The sequence below is a fragment of the Dendropsophus ebraccatus genome, chromosome 3 (genome assembly GCF_027789765.1).
Source record: "Dendropsophus ebraccatus isolate aDenEbr1 chromosome 3, aDenEbr1.pat, whole genome shotgun sequence".
Lineage (NCBI taxonomy): Eukaryota > Metazoa > Chordata > Amphibia > Anura > Hylidae > Dendropsophus > Dendropsophus ebraccatus.
Window position 1 is genome coordinate 156,633,573 of NC_091456.1, and position 16,071 is coordinate 156,649,643.

The 16,071-nt window shown below is 41.8% G+C and overlaps 1 protein-coding gene across 1 annotated transcript in view; it reads left to right on the top strand.

The window, feature by feature from the left end:
- The window catches only part of FER (FER tyrosine kinase), a 160,785-nt gene that overhangs the window by 17,200 nt on the left and 127,514 nt on the right, over positions 1 to 16,071 (top strand). Inside the window, exons 2-4 of the mRNA XM_069962976.1 lie at positions 2,747 to 2,845; positions 5,620 to 5,703; positions 13,108 to 13,385. Of these exons, the coding sequence (XP_069819077.1) occupies positions 13,179 to 13,385 (207 nt within the window). The 5' untranslated portion in view covers positions 2,747 to 2,845; positions 5,620 to 5,703; positions 13,108 to 13,178. The remainder of the gene's footprint in view (positions 1 to 2,746; positions 2,846 to 5,619; positions 5,704 to 13,107; positions 13,386 to 16,071) is intronic.

The following is a 16,071-nucleotide window of genomic DNA, read 5'->3' on the forward strand; positions in this document are numbered from 1 at the left end:
ACATGTATAGAATGCATTGTTAATCTCAGGAAGGGGGGATAATATAACATGTATTTTACCTGAGTGGAATACTCCTTTACTTATGGATTGTTTTAAATTTATACTGACATAAAATACTGCAAAGGCCAAACGACGCAGCTCTGGAGTATATTGTGACCTAGTATACCACGGTACTCACACCTTTAAACTTCTCACAGCTTCTTGTTCTGACCACGATCATCCTGTCTAAATGTCAGACATTTTATTATGTGAGCAGTGATGGCGGCTTCTGAGCTAACTGGAGTATAACACACAATGTAACGGCAGTATAGTGACTGGCTTATATGATGCAATGTAAAAGCAGAATATTGACTGGAGAGAAGAACGAGAAGTAACAGCAGAATTGTGCCAGCAGCTCTGGAGGTGACATAAAGAGCGTGTTCCTGCTGCAGCTCCTATGACACCTCTCTCACTTTCTATAAAATAGAGTGGAATGAATCAGTGAAACCCTCTATGAGGGACCCCCAGAAGAAGAGTAGTAACCCCCACCGAGCTATGTACCCGCCAGCAGCCGCACCACTTCATGCATCTCCATTCATTTACTAATGTGTGTGCGTGTCCTCAGAGTCCTTGGAAAACTTGTGAGTCTCCATGTAACATTAGAGGCATATGGATTTGCGGGTGGGTCCACTTTGAGCATTGTGCTGTAGGTCCTTATCACACAAATGGATGTTAAGCTTTTTTTTTTCATTTCTTTTTTTTTCTTCTTTCTTTTAAAGTGCCACTGTCGTTTTATTTTTTTTACAGAAATCAATAGTACAGGCTTTTTTTTAAGAAACGTTATAATTGGGTTTATTAGGCAAATATGCCATTATCTGCATTCAAAAAGACTTTCCCCAGGTCCCACCCCCCCTTCTCTCCCTCATTCACTGCTCATTATTAGGAAATCTCAACTCGTTTACATCAGTTGGGCCCTGTGTAACCTATGGAGAGGGGAGGAGGGAGAGAACAAAAGATTACACAGTGGGAGCTGTGTGAAAGATGGTATTCAGAGGTCAGAGAGTTCAGTGCTGACTTCAGAGGAGAGAGCCTGGTAATGTAGCTGTAAATTAACTTTGTTGTCCTGTTTTGGTGCCTCACCTACCTCCACACCTCCCCTCTCCATAGAAAACCATGAAGGCAGGGGTGAGAGCTTCAAACTGCTTTTTTATGATAAAAATGCATTTTTGGGCTAATAAACCTAATTACAATGTTTCTTAAAATCGCCTGTACTATTGATTTCTGCAAAAAAAAATGTAAACGACCGTGACACTTTAACCCCTTAACAACCCTGGACATACAGTTACGCCATTGAAGTCTGTCACCAGACGACCCTGGGCGTAACTGTACGTCCAGGGTGTTTCTCCTGCTATGAAGAGTGCTCCGGAGCGGACCACGCTCTATAGGAGGTGGTCCGCGCTGCAGCCTGTCATTAACTCCTTAAACTCCGCGATTGCCGCGGCGTTCAAGTGTATGTAAAAGGGGAGTCCCCTGTCACTTAACGATCAGGACCCCCGCAGTGTGACTGTGGGGGTCACAATTGTTGAAACGGACCGCCGGAGGTCTCTCACCTTTCTCTGTGCGGTCCGATCGGCGATCTGCTCACTGAGCCTGCACAGACAGGCTCATGAGCAGATCGCCTATCACACTGATCAATGCTATGCCTATGGTATAGCAATGATCAGTGTAGAAATCAAACTAATGTAAATATAAGTCCCACAAAAGGGAAAAAATAAGTTAAAATCACTAACACACTACCCCAAAGCCCCTCCCCCAATAAAAGTCTAAATCACCCTCCTTTCCCATTATATAAATAAAACATATAAAAATAAATAAACATATAATATCCCGTAGCGTGCGTAATTGTCCGATCTATTAAAATATAACAAGCGTCATCACTAATGGCGAACGGCTTAGACGAGAAGAGGGAAAGATGTGCGTGGATTACCGATTTGATGTTACATTGTATATTAAAATTTTTTTTATAAAAAGTGATCAAAACGTCAGATCTTGAAAAATGTATTAATAAAAACTAGAGATCATAACGGAAAAAATGACACCCCATACAGCCCCGTAGGTGTAAAAATAAAACCGTTATAAACGTCACAATAGGACTATTTTATTTATAATTAATTGCCAAAAAATGGATTTCATTAAAACAAAAAATAACATTAGAGAATCTGTGTAAACCTGCATATGGTTGTGTTCGGACTGACCTATAGAATAATAGTATCATGTCGCTGTTACCATATAGTGCATTACGTAGACACAGGAACCCCCCCAAACGTTACCATATTGCATTCTTTTTTACGATTTCACCTATTTATATCTTCATAAATAATATATTTGTAATTCCATCATACATGTTATGGTAAAATGAAAGACGCCATTACACAGTACAACTATTCCTGTAAAAAACAAGCACTTACATGGCTTGTAGATAGAAAACTGAGAGTGCTAGAGCTCTTAGAAGGGGAGGAGGGAAAAACGGAAACACTAAGATCAAAATTTGTGCGGTCCACTGGGTCATTTTGGGCCTGGTCCTCAAAGGGTTAAGGGCACCAATACATTGTTCACTGGAAGACTAGTCCTCTTTGTAAATGTGTAGTACCATGATCTATTTTTTCCACACATGCATCTCTCATCAGTTCCTTGTATTGTGAATGTGTAGCCTGAAGCAAGACTTAGTGAGCGGATGTTACTGACACTTGCATTCCTCTGTCTGCAGAAAGGAATTCCATACAAGTACGGATCCTATCCACAAGTCTGAAGTTTCTGCTCGGCCCAAAGACCCCAGCTTCAGCATGCAAGGAAATGAATGAACTAGGTACAGTATGAAGCTAATGCAGAGTCCTCTTAGTATAGCCCTGCTGTCCTTGCATTGCAATTTTTTTTTTTATGCAGATAAGCTGATTTTGTGGATTCTAATGGGTGTTTGCAAATGGCCGCACATTTACGTTGGACAAGTTAAGATGACATTGTACAGAGAGGAAGGATGTCATTGTTGACATTCTGGATAATGAACAGAGGAAATAGTGCAGAAAGGTTACTGAAAGCAGACCTTAAAATCCTGTTTTAATGAACAAAAGATAAAGTTAGTTAGACTGTGTTTACACACAGATTTATCTGACAGATTATTGAAGCCAAAGCCAGAAACAGACTATTAACAGAGAACAGGTCATAAAGGAAAGACTAAGATTTCTCCTCTTTTCAAATCAATTACTGGCTTTGGCTTCAAAAATCTGTCCGATAAATCAAGCATACAGAAATGCTATGTCCAAAGACAGTCATCAGCATTAGAGTGCTTCATACTAGGCTCAAAGGAAAGGAATGAAGGAATTTCCCATAGCAACTATTCAAATCACTTCTCTAACTTGCTAAAGAACCTATGCACAATGAAAGCTTTTGAGAACTTCCCCAATGACGTATGTGGCAGTGCTGACCTGGTCATCTATAAGCGCTGGTATTAACAAGAATATGCGGACGCAATTGCTTAGCCACATGGTAAACCAAGCAAGCCTAGGAGCAGGACTAGTGATGATTGAAAGGCATACCTTTTGCTCTGAGTTTTTACCAAATCACTGTGAAGTTAAAAAAGAAAAAAATCTTTAGATTTCTGATTATTCTTTTATTTTTCTTGAACTTTCTTTACTGTGAATGTACTGTAAAACGTTTTTACTGTAAACACTCTTCATTACATACAGAGGCTGAAAACCCCTACAAACAGAGTCAGAAGAAGCAGCACAAATCTCTCTGGTTTGTGGTCTTGGCATTCACACAACAATCCTTAGGGGTCTGTTCACACGTACAGACTCGCAGCTGAAATCTCCCTGCCAGTTTTGCAGCGAGATCAGCTACGAGTCAAGGTCCTGGCAGGTCCCATTACTACATACTCGAAGCAGTCTGAAAGACCGCTGCCAGTTTGTAATGCAGCCGCCCCCATAACCCCTTCTACTCCCGCCTGGCTCCCGCTCCACTGTCTGTATATACATTACCTCTCTCCTGCATGCGCCCCAGCGTCTTGCTCTCCTGCCCAGCCAATAAGTGTGTTGCCCAGCTGCAGCCACTGATTGGCTGGGCGGGAGAGCAGGACGCTGGGGCCCATGCAGGAGAGAGGTAATGTATATACAGACAGCGGGGGAGCCGGGCAGGAGCAGAAGGTGTTAAGGGGGCGGCTGCATTACATACTCGCAGTGGTCTTTCAGACCACTCTGAGTATGTAGTACTGGGACCTGCCAGGACCTTGACTCGTAGCTGATCTCGCTGCAAAACTCGCAGCGAGTCTGTACGTGTGAACAAACCTTAAAGGGGTATTCCGGGAAAAGTAGGAGATCGCAAGGGTCTGACCCCTGAACCCCCAGGCGATTTCTGATCAGTGGGAATCTAAGCACCCATACTGATTTAAACTTTTGGACACTTCTCTTTTGTCAGTAGATTATTTTTATGCAGCCATATACTGTAACATACCCTTTTTATTTCTAATCTGTTTCTATTTTTACTTTTTCTTCCTATTTTCTATTTACTTTTCTACTTTTTTTATTTTTATTTGTAATTTTTTTTAATACATTGTTGTTGGAGAAGCTTCCTTGCTTGACTAGTTTTTGACAGCATTTAGAGAGATACTTTACATAGACAATAATGAACATAGACAACAATGAACAGGACCTGTTGACATGAATAAAAATCGTGAGCTTCATCTGTTGTCTTCTTTACTGTTGTCCCCTTTCGCTGTAATGCTGTACAGATCACTATTCCACAGCCTCCTTCTTATCATCAAAGGCAGAAGAGGAAGTTTCAGCCTAGTTTTAGGCTTCGTACCCACTGAGCAAAACTAGCGGAATTCCGCGGCGGACAATGCCGTTAGCCCCCCTCTCATAATGGGAGTCTATGGGAGGCGCGCGCTCCTGCTTTGTCCGCGCTGAAGAATGAACATGTTCATACTTCAGCTCGGACAGAGCAGGAGCGCGCGCCTCCCATAGACTCCCATTATGAGAGGGAGGCTCCGCCGCGGTATTCCGCTAGTTTTGCTCAGTGGGAACGATGCCTAAAAGGGGTATTCCGCTTAAACGTAACTTTTGATAGGCTCTTGGCTTGACAAAACACTAGTAGCACGAAACTGTGGCCTCCTGAGAAGTGCCCGTGTGTTACCTTCCCCCTTCCTTGCCTGTGCCTCCAATATCCACAATAAATTGAAGACTGATTCACTTTTATGGTGAGCGCCAGATTCTTTCTGTACCACCACTATGCATAACTTTTGATATGTTTACTCGTCTGGCAGTGACAGCCCACTTAGCCAATTACTGACTGAGACGTGACATCGCTGTGGCCGATGATTGGCTGAGTGGGCTGTCCCTGCCAGATGAGTCTGCCTTGGAAGAGGAGGCAGGATAATTCATCCGGGACCAAAGATGACACTGGGGGAGCTGGGAGAGGTAAGAATAGCCTGTTAGTTATGTTCACCTCAAGGGCTAGTAACAAGCTTTGAGCTGAGTACCCCTTTTAAGCTTAGTAATTAGACTAAAAACATTAGATTTTTTAAGGGAAATGGCTGTAGTTGAGTTCACTGTTTTGTGATTTCATGATTGTTTTTCTCTCAAACAGATAAGCGGCATCAGTCACCAGAGACCATCTAAATAAGTGGTTCTTGGAGTGGACTCAAGTCCAGCTGCTGTTGAGTAGTGAAATGTAAGTTGGCTGAGTTTCTGGGTGTCCATGCAGGGAACATCTTGTGACTCTTATCTCAATGTGCTTATGTAGTTTTTGCTGTCAGAACTATAGGAAAATTGGTCAGTAAGGCCCAAATTCTTGTGTCTAAGCACTAATAAAAAGGATTTTGTTTCTTAGTAAAAGTTCAGATATAGTGCCCATCATGAATGAAGAGATAGTATTCAGGGTGCTCAGTATATGTCACCGCTGCCTACTCTCCATTACAGAACGTGAGAAGCAGACAGTTTGCTTTTTTTCTATTTTTTATATTTAATAAAAACAATGCGGTTGCAGTTAATCGTAAGTGCTGCTCATGATCAGAGAAGGTCTTAGTGAGCAAATGTTGGACAGTAGATCTCCAGCCTTTTCTGTGGGAAGAACTTTTCTTAAAAAAAAGAAATATGTTATTTATTCGTTATTTATTGTGTTTACAGGGGACTTAGCGTGTAGGGACAGTAGATGTGATATAAAGCAAGTATGCAATTTACATTCATTATTTTTTTTAAGTTATCATGGAGAACACGGCACTTGCTGTTTTCTGACTGAAAACGGGAAGTCCTGTGTATACCAGACCATCTGAGCGCTCACAGAGAGAAGGCAGTCATGTGATTGTCAGATACATTGAGCCATGACTCTCTGTACTGGCCGGAATTCTTGTGTTTCTTGTGTGTCAGAAAATCTGATCATGTCGGCTGATTGTTGCTGTCGTTTATCTTTCAACATGTTGAAAGACTAACGAGTAACATGGCAATGATCTGTTGCTGTCGCTCTGTGGGATAGGAGCGGAGGCAGCAGACCGCTGCTATCTGCTATGGGCAGCCCTGACGATCTAGCAATCACCTGGGCAGCCCCCCCCCCCCCCCCGCCACAGCTCCCCACGCGCCCCCCCCCCCCCCCCCCCCCCTTTTACTCACCCGCTCGGTGCCGAAGAGTGTAATAGCGGCTGCAGCGAGCGGGGAAAGAGGAGCAAGCGCCTGCTGACAGCGCTTGTTTGCTTCTCTCGGTCGCCCCTTGTAATAGGAGCTTTAGAGTTTGTTAAACAGATCAGTGTTGTCTAACCTCTGACAAGAGCACTAATACAAACCCTTTGCAATTCAACATTTCTTGCAAATAAACAATAAGAATTTTCCTGGTTTACAATTTCTAGTGATAGATAGTGTTAATAGAGGTGGGAATTAGCAAAAAAAATTGAATTAAATTGAAATGTTGTGAATATGTAATTAGAAATCACTGAATTTGATACTGGTTTAGTTCATACCAAAACGGAATCACAGAATAAAACTAAAATCTAACTTTTATTTGAAAAATTCTAAAATACCTAATCTAGGATAATACACACAAAAATATAGAAAAATACCAAAATGCAAAAATTATCGTCAGCTTGTTGACTGACAATGAAAAAAACCAAATTGCCGGTTACAAAAGGTCCACACACCAGATCGCTTATAAAGTCTACACTCGGGAGACCCTGATATAAGTGTATCCCGGTTCGTGTGTGGCCAAAAGGAGGGAGTGGATGAACAGCAGGGTATTAGGTTGAGGTTAGTGGGACCTGTAACTGCCCTGCAGATCCGTACCCTCACTCTCCCTGCCCTAGGCAGAGTGATCGCACTGATAAGTGCGGCCCCGCGCAGGAACCTGTCCTTAGCTCCTATTCATACCCTGCGATAAAAAGGGGGAGCTGACTGTCTCACTCAATGATAGCCCTACCTGACTGTTTGTACTAGTGAGATATAGATCCTAAACTAAGTGGGTATACAGTTAGGAAGATGGTATATACAAGCAGTCATATAGAGAGCCACTCAATGGGAAACACAGACAGAGGAAAAATCCAAATTGGAAGCACATACCCCCCAAAGATGTAAAGAATTGGCCCAGGGTTGTAGATATCAAACCCTGCGCCTATATGTCAGGTGGTGTATGTAGTGATGTATTGGACTGTGTGTCAATTGCCACAGTGACACAGGCTTATATACAATTATCCCTTACACTGGTTACTATAACAGTAGTAATATATGGAACTGTTTTAAAGGATGAAAAAAACAATGGCCAAAAGCTGATAAATAGATAGTACTTATAGTAGCTATGTGTAGTGTGGTGGGCAGGTAACATCCAATCATCAGGTGTCACCGATATCCAAACAACCACCACACCACCCAAAGTGTTACACCACACTTGTTTAAACCAAGCAATTCGGGGTTAATGCACTCAGTTCAACCTAGTATCAATGCGGCCCATATGATGTCATTCTGGCCCTTCACTACATGGGGGTACGTAATGCAACCATTCCTGCATACTCGGCACTCGTCCGATATGGGCACTTTGATATGTGTCAATATGCAAGAAAAAACAAACACCCCAGCAATTTGGGTTAAAGAAAAACAAATAATTTAAAAGAGGGGCAGATATATCAAAGATGTATACTCATCTGTCCCCCCACTTAGCTGGTCTCAACGCGTTTCATTTCCCCAATTCGTCAGGAGACCTGATGTAGGAAAGATAGCTGCCGTCTACAAATCTTCATAGACGCTGCTCCGCTCTGATAAATGCGGCTGGTATCGCCATGATGTCCATGTATGGACATCATGGCGATACCAGCCGCATTTATCAGAGCGGAGCAGCGTCTATGAAGATTTGGTCTATCTTTGGTTTTTTTCATTGTCAGTCAACAAGCTGACGATAATTTTTGCATTTTGGTATTTTTCTATATTTTTGTGTGTATTATCCTAGATTAGGTATTTTAGAATTTTTCAAATAAAAGTTAGAATATGTAATTAGGCTGTGAGGAAACCTAATGTGAATCTTGAGTATTATGTAGTACATAATCCCTGGACTCGCTATAGCCTAGTATTAGTTACATGAATTGCCTCTCATTGACAATTTATGATGATACAAGTAAGTGGATATCATATATACATGTACAATTATACTGTATGTCATTCTGAAGAGGCCAAGAACCATTATATATATATATATATATATACATATATATATATATATATACACACACACACACTATAGTAGATAGCTTACGTAAGGCTCTTTTGCATGGGCCTATTAATAGCAATGAAGAAGCGCCCTTTTGGCTGATAATCAGCCTGTGTAAAAGGGCCAGCGATCAGCAGATGGGCGGAAAAACGCCTGCTTGTTGGCTGATTTGACTTTATGTGCAGCGGTAAAACTTATTACTGTCGGACGCACATCTCTCTGTGTAAACAGGAGCCATAGCACGAACTATGCAACGATCATTCATACGGCCTGGTCACATGATTTATTGTGCCTTGTAAAGGCACTGCTAAAGAACGCTGACTTTGCTGCGTCCATTAATGCATCATGTTGGCCGTGTAATAAATGCTGTTGTTCCATCACTATAAACCAGGGATGGGGAACATTTTGCTCTCCATCTGTTGCAAAACTACAATTCCCATCATGCCTGGAAAGCCAAAGCTTAAGCTTGTAGTTTTGCAACAGCTGAAGGGCCAAAGGTTCCCCATCCCTGCTTTACACTGTTTTCTGTAGTGTCAGGCCCCATTAATAAATGCTTTTAACATTTTTTTCTGCCCCTTTTCCCACCGTTTCCGGTTTTAGATGTACAGTTTTGCATACTTCACAGGGGCAATATAGATATAGTGAACTCAAAAGCACAAAGCTGCTGCATGCAGAAAAGTTGAAGATTTACAGATTTCTTGAATATGACACAAACAAAAAATGTGTCCCAAATGGTCAAAATTTTTAGTTGCATGCCAGATTATTTCAGGCAAGTAGCCGGCCACAACATGACCAGTCACAGCTTGTGGTAAAATGAGTGATTTCTCTAGTAGTACATGATACTCTGTAGAATCATGCCGGTTTCAGCAATAAAGAGTACAATGTATGAGTCACCCGTACTGAAGCGGAAGGTGTCGGTGAGGTTACTATTCCTTTGAGGGAGGACTCTGTAGTTTACATGTGTCTGGTACCCATCAGTGGGTGTGCTTGTCTGACCACATTAGATAAATCTTGGTGCTAAAGATACGAGATCTTCTGTAGAAGATTAGGTGGTTATAGAGATTGCAGTAATAGCCTGCAAGTGTCGGGATGCATGTGTTATAATCACATGGGCTTAGTCATTGCCTGCTTATCTATTAATAGGGAAAAAAAACTAGTTTTTCGATCAATAAAAAGGCAGATAGAATTTGTGTTACTAATACGGCACATAAGATGAGTAAAAATGATAGTTGCAGCATCCCTGAGGAGCGTCTGATACAGATCACCATGTCATCGTAGGAGTTAGCTTTTAAAATAGAAACATATACAACATTGACTTGTTAATGTTAATTTTTAATTATATGTTAGTTGATTTAAAGCTCTTCTAATTGTAAGAGAATTGCACGTGTTGCTTTCATTTTCTTTGAGATTATGAAGTTAGTCATCTTGTTTAAAGGGAATGTGTCATCAGAAAATTACATATGATTTAAACAAGTTTTTACGTTAAACACATATTTTTTTTTTTTTTAAATCTTGCAGTTTACATTCTGACCACTAAGTTTGGTGGAAAAAAGCCTGGTGAAAAATTTTATTCAAGTATTGTATTGCCCCCCTAAAGTTATATAAATTGCCAATATACACCAATATATATTACGGGAAATACACATAAAGTGCTTTTTTCCCTGCACTTACTACTGCATCAAGGCTTCACTTCCTGGATAAAATAGTGATGTCACGACCTGACTCCCAGAGCTGTGCGGGCTGTGGCTGCTGGAGAGGATGATGGCAGGGGGACACTGAGGGACACAGGGCACTGGAGGGACACTGAGCATCCCTCTGCCATCATCCTCTCCAGCAGCTAAGCCCACACAGCTCTGGGAGTCAGGTCGTGACATCACTATTTTATCCAGGAAGTGAAGCCTTGATGCAGTAGTAAGTGCAGGGAAAAAAGCACTTCATGTGCATTTCCCATAATAAGTGTATATTGGTAATTTGTATAACTTTTGGGGGGCAATACAATACTTAAATAAAATTTTTTGCCAGAGTTCACATTCAAAGCGAATCTGTACCCACAATCCGACCCCCCCCCCCCCAAACCGCTTGTACCTTCAGATAGCTGCTTTTAATCCAAGATCTGTCCTGCGGTCCGTTTGGCAGGTGATGCAGTTATTGTGCTAAAAAACAATTTTTAAACTGGCAGCCCCGTGCCCTATGGGAGTGGCCTAGATTGTTTATGCATTAGGCTGGTGCAACCTCTCCATCCCTCCTCCCCACCCTCCTCAAATTAGGAATGCTCCAGGCAGATTGCCTCCTGTTTGTCAGCTGTGTCAGCCCAGCACATGGGTGGGATAGTTAAGACACCTGTGCAAATGTTCAGCATGGAGGAAATGTTCCAGGGGCATCCCTAATGAGGAAGAGAGTGGGGAGGGGGGACGGAGGGGTGGTGCAAAGTTAGGGCACAGGGCTGCCAGTTTAAAAGTTGTTTTTTAGGACAATAACTGCATCACCTGCCGAACGGACCGCAGGGCAGATCTTGGATTAAAAGCAGCTATCCGAAGGTACAAGCTGTTTGGGGGGGTCAGATTGTGGGTACAGAGTCACTTTAACTACCCGCAGTGAACAGCAAATTCAGTGGCAGAGAGACACTTGGTGATTGAACCTTCACACACACTTTTCCAGTGTAAAAAAACGCACCCTTTTTAATGGAAGTAAATTGTACTTTTGTTATTTTACACATATGCTATTAAATTGGCATAAGTTCTATAAAAAGTTAGTGATCATTTTAAGTTTTTTGAATGTTACATTGTTTTTTTTCTGTAATATTTCAACAAAAAACACGATTTTCAGTCTTATTTTTTGTGTGCTCTCCTTGTTATTTGAGGCTTTATGTGGCCACATGAGAGGCTTATGCTAAATGTCTATAAAAAGTTTATTAGAATTAGGAGTAATTAGTTGTAAGCTTCAGTCATTGGTTTCTGTACACACCCTTACACACTTTTCTCTGGCTTTATTGAAATGGCCCTTTATACATATACACCTTAAAGTGATTCTATAATATCATCATTATTTTAGTACTATTAGTAATATTATAGGAGCAGCCATTTTGCCTGTTTTTAACAGCACTTCATCATTTAGAAAAATGCTTCCCAGCAAGACCCATGGGCATAGGCACAAGAGGCTTAAGCCCTTATTACACAGGGCGATGCAGAAGAGCAAACAAGCGCTGTCAGCTCGTTCCCCGCTTGCTTTCATTGCTATAACACGCGTCGGCAGCGAGCGGGTAAGAGTCGGGGGGGCTGCCCGGTGATCGCCAGATCGCCCAAGCAGCCCATAGAGGAAAGCAGTGGCCTGCTGCCGCCGCGCCTATTCCATGCAGTGAAGGCAGCAGATCGTTGCTATCCTAGCACTTATATTATTTTATGTCCTGCAGGAAGTGGTGTATTCTTTCCAGTCTGACACAATGCTCTTTGCTGCCACCTCTGTCCCTGTCAGAAACTGTCCAGAGCAGAAGCAATTCCACATAGAAAACCTCTCCTGTTCAGAACAGTTCCTGTCACAGACAGTGGTGGCAGCAGAGAGCACTGTGTCAGACTGGAAAGAATACACCACTTCCTGCAGGACATACAGCAACTGTTAAGTACTGGGAGACTGGAGAGTTTAAAATGAAAGTAATTTACAAGTGTATCTTTATAACATTCTGACACCAGTTGATTTGAAAACATTTTTTTTCTCAACAGAGTACCACTTTAAGGCTATGTTCACACTACGTATATTTCAGTCAGTATTGTGGTCCTCATAGCAACCAAAACCAGGAGTGGATTAAAAACACAGAAAGGATTTGTTCACACAATGTTGAAATTGAGTGGATGGCCGCCATATAACAGTAAATAACTTCCATTATTTCAATATAACAGCCGTTGTATTAAAATAACAGCAAATATTTGCCATTAAATGACGGCCATCCACTTAATTACAACATTATGTGAACATAGCCTTTCTGTGTTTTCAATCCACTCCTGGTTTTGGTTGCTATACAGCCTCAAATATACAGCCTCAAATATACGTAGTGTGAACCCAGCCTAAGAGTGTTTAACATAGAAACCTGATTAGTTTTTCTGATGACATATTCCCTTTAGAGTTAAAGCGAATCTTAGAATTAAAGCAAAGACATAATGGCTCCATGCCTTGCAGCTTTGCCCAGCACTACATGGGGTATTCTGGGCTATGAAATACTTTCTGCAAAAAAAAATTATAAAAATATAAAAGTTGACCATTTTCCATAAACATTTTCCAATGTATATGCTCAGATCTTTACTAGGAATCATCACTAATGTATAACAAGCAATATTGTGTAATGTGTAACACTTTGCTGTGAACTTTTGTGAGAAAATGAACCTTTCCTTTTTTTCCCCCCAGACATTTTGGGCATGTGCTGACCAAAAGAAATTTCTCCGTCAAGACCAGACCTTCTAAGTGCCTTGGCGAAGATGGGGTTTGGCGTGGATCTTAAATTTTCACATGATGCTTTGCTAAAGCTTCAAGATTGGGAGCTGCGTCTCCTGGAAACTGTGAAGAAATTTATGGCTTTGAGGATAAAAAGTGACAAGGATTACGCATCTACTCTGCAAAATCTTTGCAACCAAGTTGATAAGGAAAGTGCTCCTCAACTTGATTACATCAGCAGTGTATCCAAGGTAAGGCTATGGCTGGAATATGGCTTCTGCTGGAATCTAAGTTCAGCTTATTAGAACCAAAGAATAAAGGTTTATAATAAATACAAAAGATGAAAAATTGTGCGATTTGTTAGGGCCCTATTACCAGAGACAACAGTCAGCCGATAAAACGATCATCCCCTGATCATTGCTTTCTGCCCAAACCTAAAATCATTGGCCGCCGTCCACGCATTGCTATGTATAATAGCAATGCGCAGCCGGCGTCTGACTATTCTGCAAACAGAATACATTACCTATCCATGCTCCAGGGCTCCTCCTGCGGTCTGCTTCTTCCCAGGTCCCACATGCTGCAGCTTCAGAGCGGCCTGTCTGAGCTCACTGCTGCTTGACCAATCACTGTCCTGGATTGCCGTGGCCAGTCAGCTCAGACAGGCGGCTCTGAAGCTGCTGGGTACGGGACCCAGGAAGAAGTAGACCTCAGGAGGAGCCCTGGAGCGTGGATAGGTAATGTATTCTGTTTAGGCAAGGGCTGCAAGGACATGGGTAACGAAGTCTGTGCAGCCCTTGCTAAACAATTATCAGGCCTTATAATAGGCCCAGTAAACGAGCGCCAATCTACCAGATCGGCACTTTTTTATTTAACGGGCCCCCAACGGCCTGTGTAATAGGACCCTTAAACTCGGCTGCGGATTTCAGCAGGATTGGCTGAACATTTAATGTCTACTTAATGTAGTCCAAAGATAAAAAGCCTCCACTCTCACTACGTCACGTCCCTGAGGAACTCGATATCCGTTCTAGATTTGCACAGGCCTCGTCCACACATCAGCTTTTTTTTTTTTTTAGGATAAGTGATGGCCACATTGAAATTAAGATGTCTTTTTTTTTCTGTCTTTGAATCAGGATTCCGATTCACTGTTACAAAAAAATGTTTTGTGGATAAGGCCTAAGGTAGGGTTGTGCTGCCGTCCATGTGGAGAGCTTCACTTTTTCGCTACTAGTGCAAGCAGACATACCTCAGAGGGAGGACCGCCTGGAAAACTGGGATACGGCCTATGGTTATGGCTGTATCCCAGTTTTCCAGGCGGTCCTCCCTATGTATCCACCCTTTCCACGGAGCGGGCAGACAGCGGGAATCATTTCCGAGGGTTCGGGTTCGTACGAACCCGAACCGATCCAGGTTCGGACCATCCCTAGTGAGAATCAATGTAGGCATACACTGATTACTCATATGGAGACTGTGCAAATGTAGAACTGATATTCATAAACTTGATGGTATGGGAGTATTATTTAAAATGGTGTACTATAACCCCTATGTTGTAGGAATCGCTAAGAGGTCATTAGATAGGTCATGAGATTCCCTGTACTTGGGGCTAAACATACTAGGGACCTATGATTTCACTTCCCCATCACAGTATTGTCCGACAGTGTCAGAAAGACCTTTACATATAGTTGGCATGAATATAGTACTATTAGCTTTATAATTTATGTGGAGCCGTTGAAAAGGATGAATATAAAACATGAAGGAAATTGGATTTTCCTCATAGTAAAAAATCTGTTTAAAGCTCATGCGGTGCGTTAGAAAAGAATATTACTATAATATAAATTTAGTTAAAGTTAGATGAAAAGAGTTTTCCAACCCCATGAATCTTTTTTTTACAAACAGCTGACAATGTTCTGTAATACCAAAAGGAGGTAATACAGTCTGTCCCTCATTCATCCCCTGCTGCTCCAGTGCCGATGCCTCTCTGGTACCCTGCTACTTCCTGTTTAATCTTTTCAGCAAAGTTGTATTATTATGACATGTGACTTCTAATAAGATTATAGCATGCTCCATAGGATTTTACAAAAATATCTAGAAAGACATACTAGAAAGTTATGCACAGGCTCTCAGTACGGGTGTGTGCAACTTGTGAAGAGACCCAAGTTTAATTGTGTCTGATTGACAAAGATGTATTGTCTCATGAAAGACAACCCCTGTCAATATGCAGGCACCCTGGCATACGGCTGATTTTGGTTTGGTTAAAAAAGAAGTCCCACAAAACTAAAAAAAAGGCAGGGGAGTATGGGAAAATAATAAACAAAGTAAACTTACCCGTCCTCATGCCATGGTGTGCTGCTACCGGGTCCTATTGATAGCTAATGGCAGTGATCCTGGTACATGACGTACCCAGCTCTTCCAGCTGTAATTCCATTGCCTGGCTAAGCAATTGCCCGCTCAGCCAGTCAGTGACTGGGGCGTTGTGCCTTGGAGTGATCCGGGACTTGTAATCCAAATCCACTCTTAAACCAAAGCAAATTTTCCCATAAGAAATCATTGAAATGCAGAGATTTGGTTCCACATTCTAAAAATAATTATTTTATATTCTGAATAACATGTAGAACAGATGAAACAAACATTCAGAAACAGCAGAATAAGTGATATTATAAGTTACTGTACAGTATAGCAATCAGTATGTGGTGTATAATGTATAGTAAGTGCATAAACATGAAAAACAGCAGCAGTTTGTAGATACAGGATGGAACTGCAGATCCCCATAATGTAGTAGCGTAGTACAACAGGCTAGAATAGAGAAGATGGGCTGCTGTCAGAGGCCTGTGTGGTCACATGACAGCAATGGGGAAGGGGATGTGTTCAGCATGGACCAATTAGGACTGACAGAGACTGCAGGGAGTAAGAAGGAATGAGCAGGGCAGATGTGGGCACATA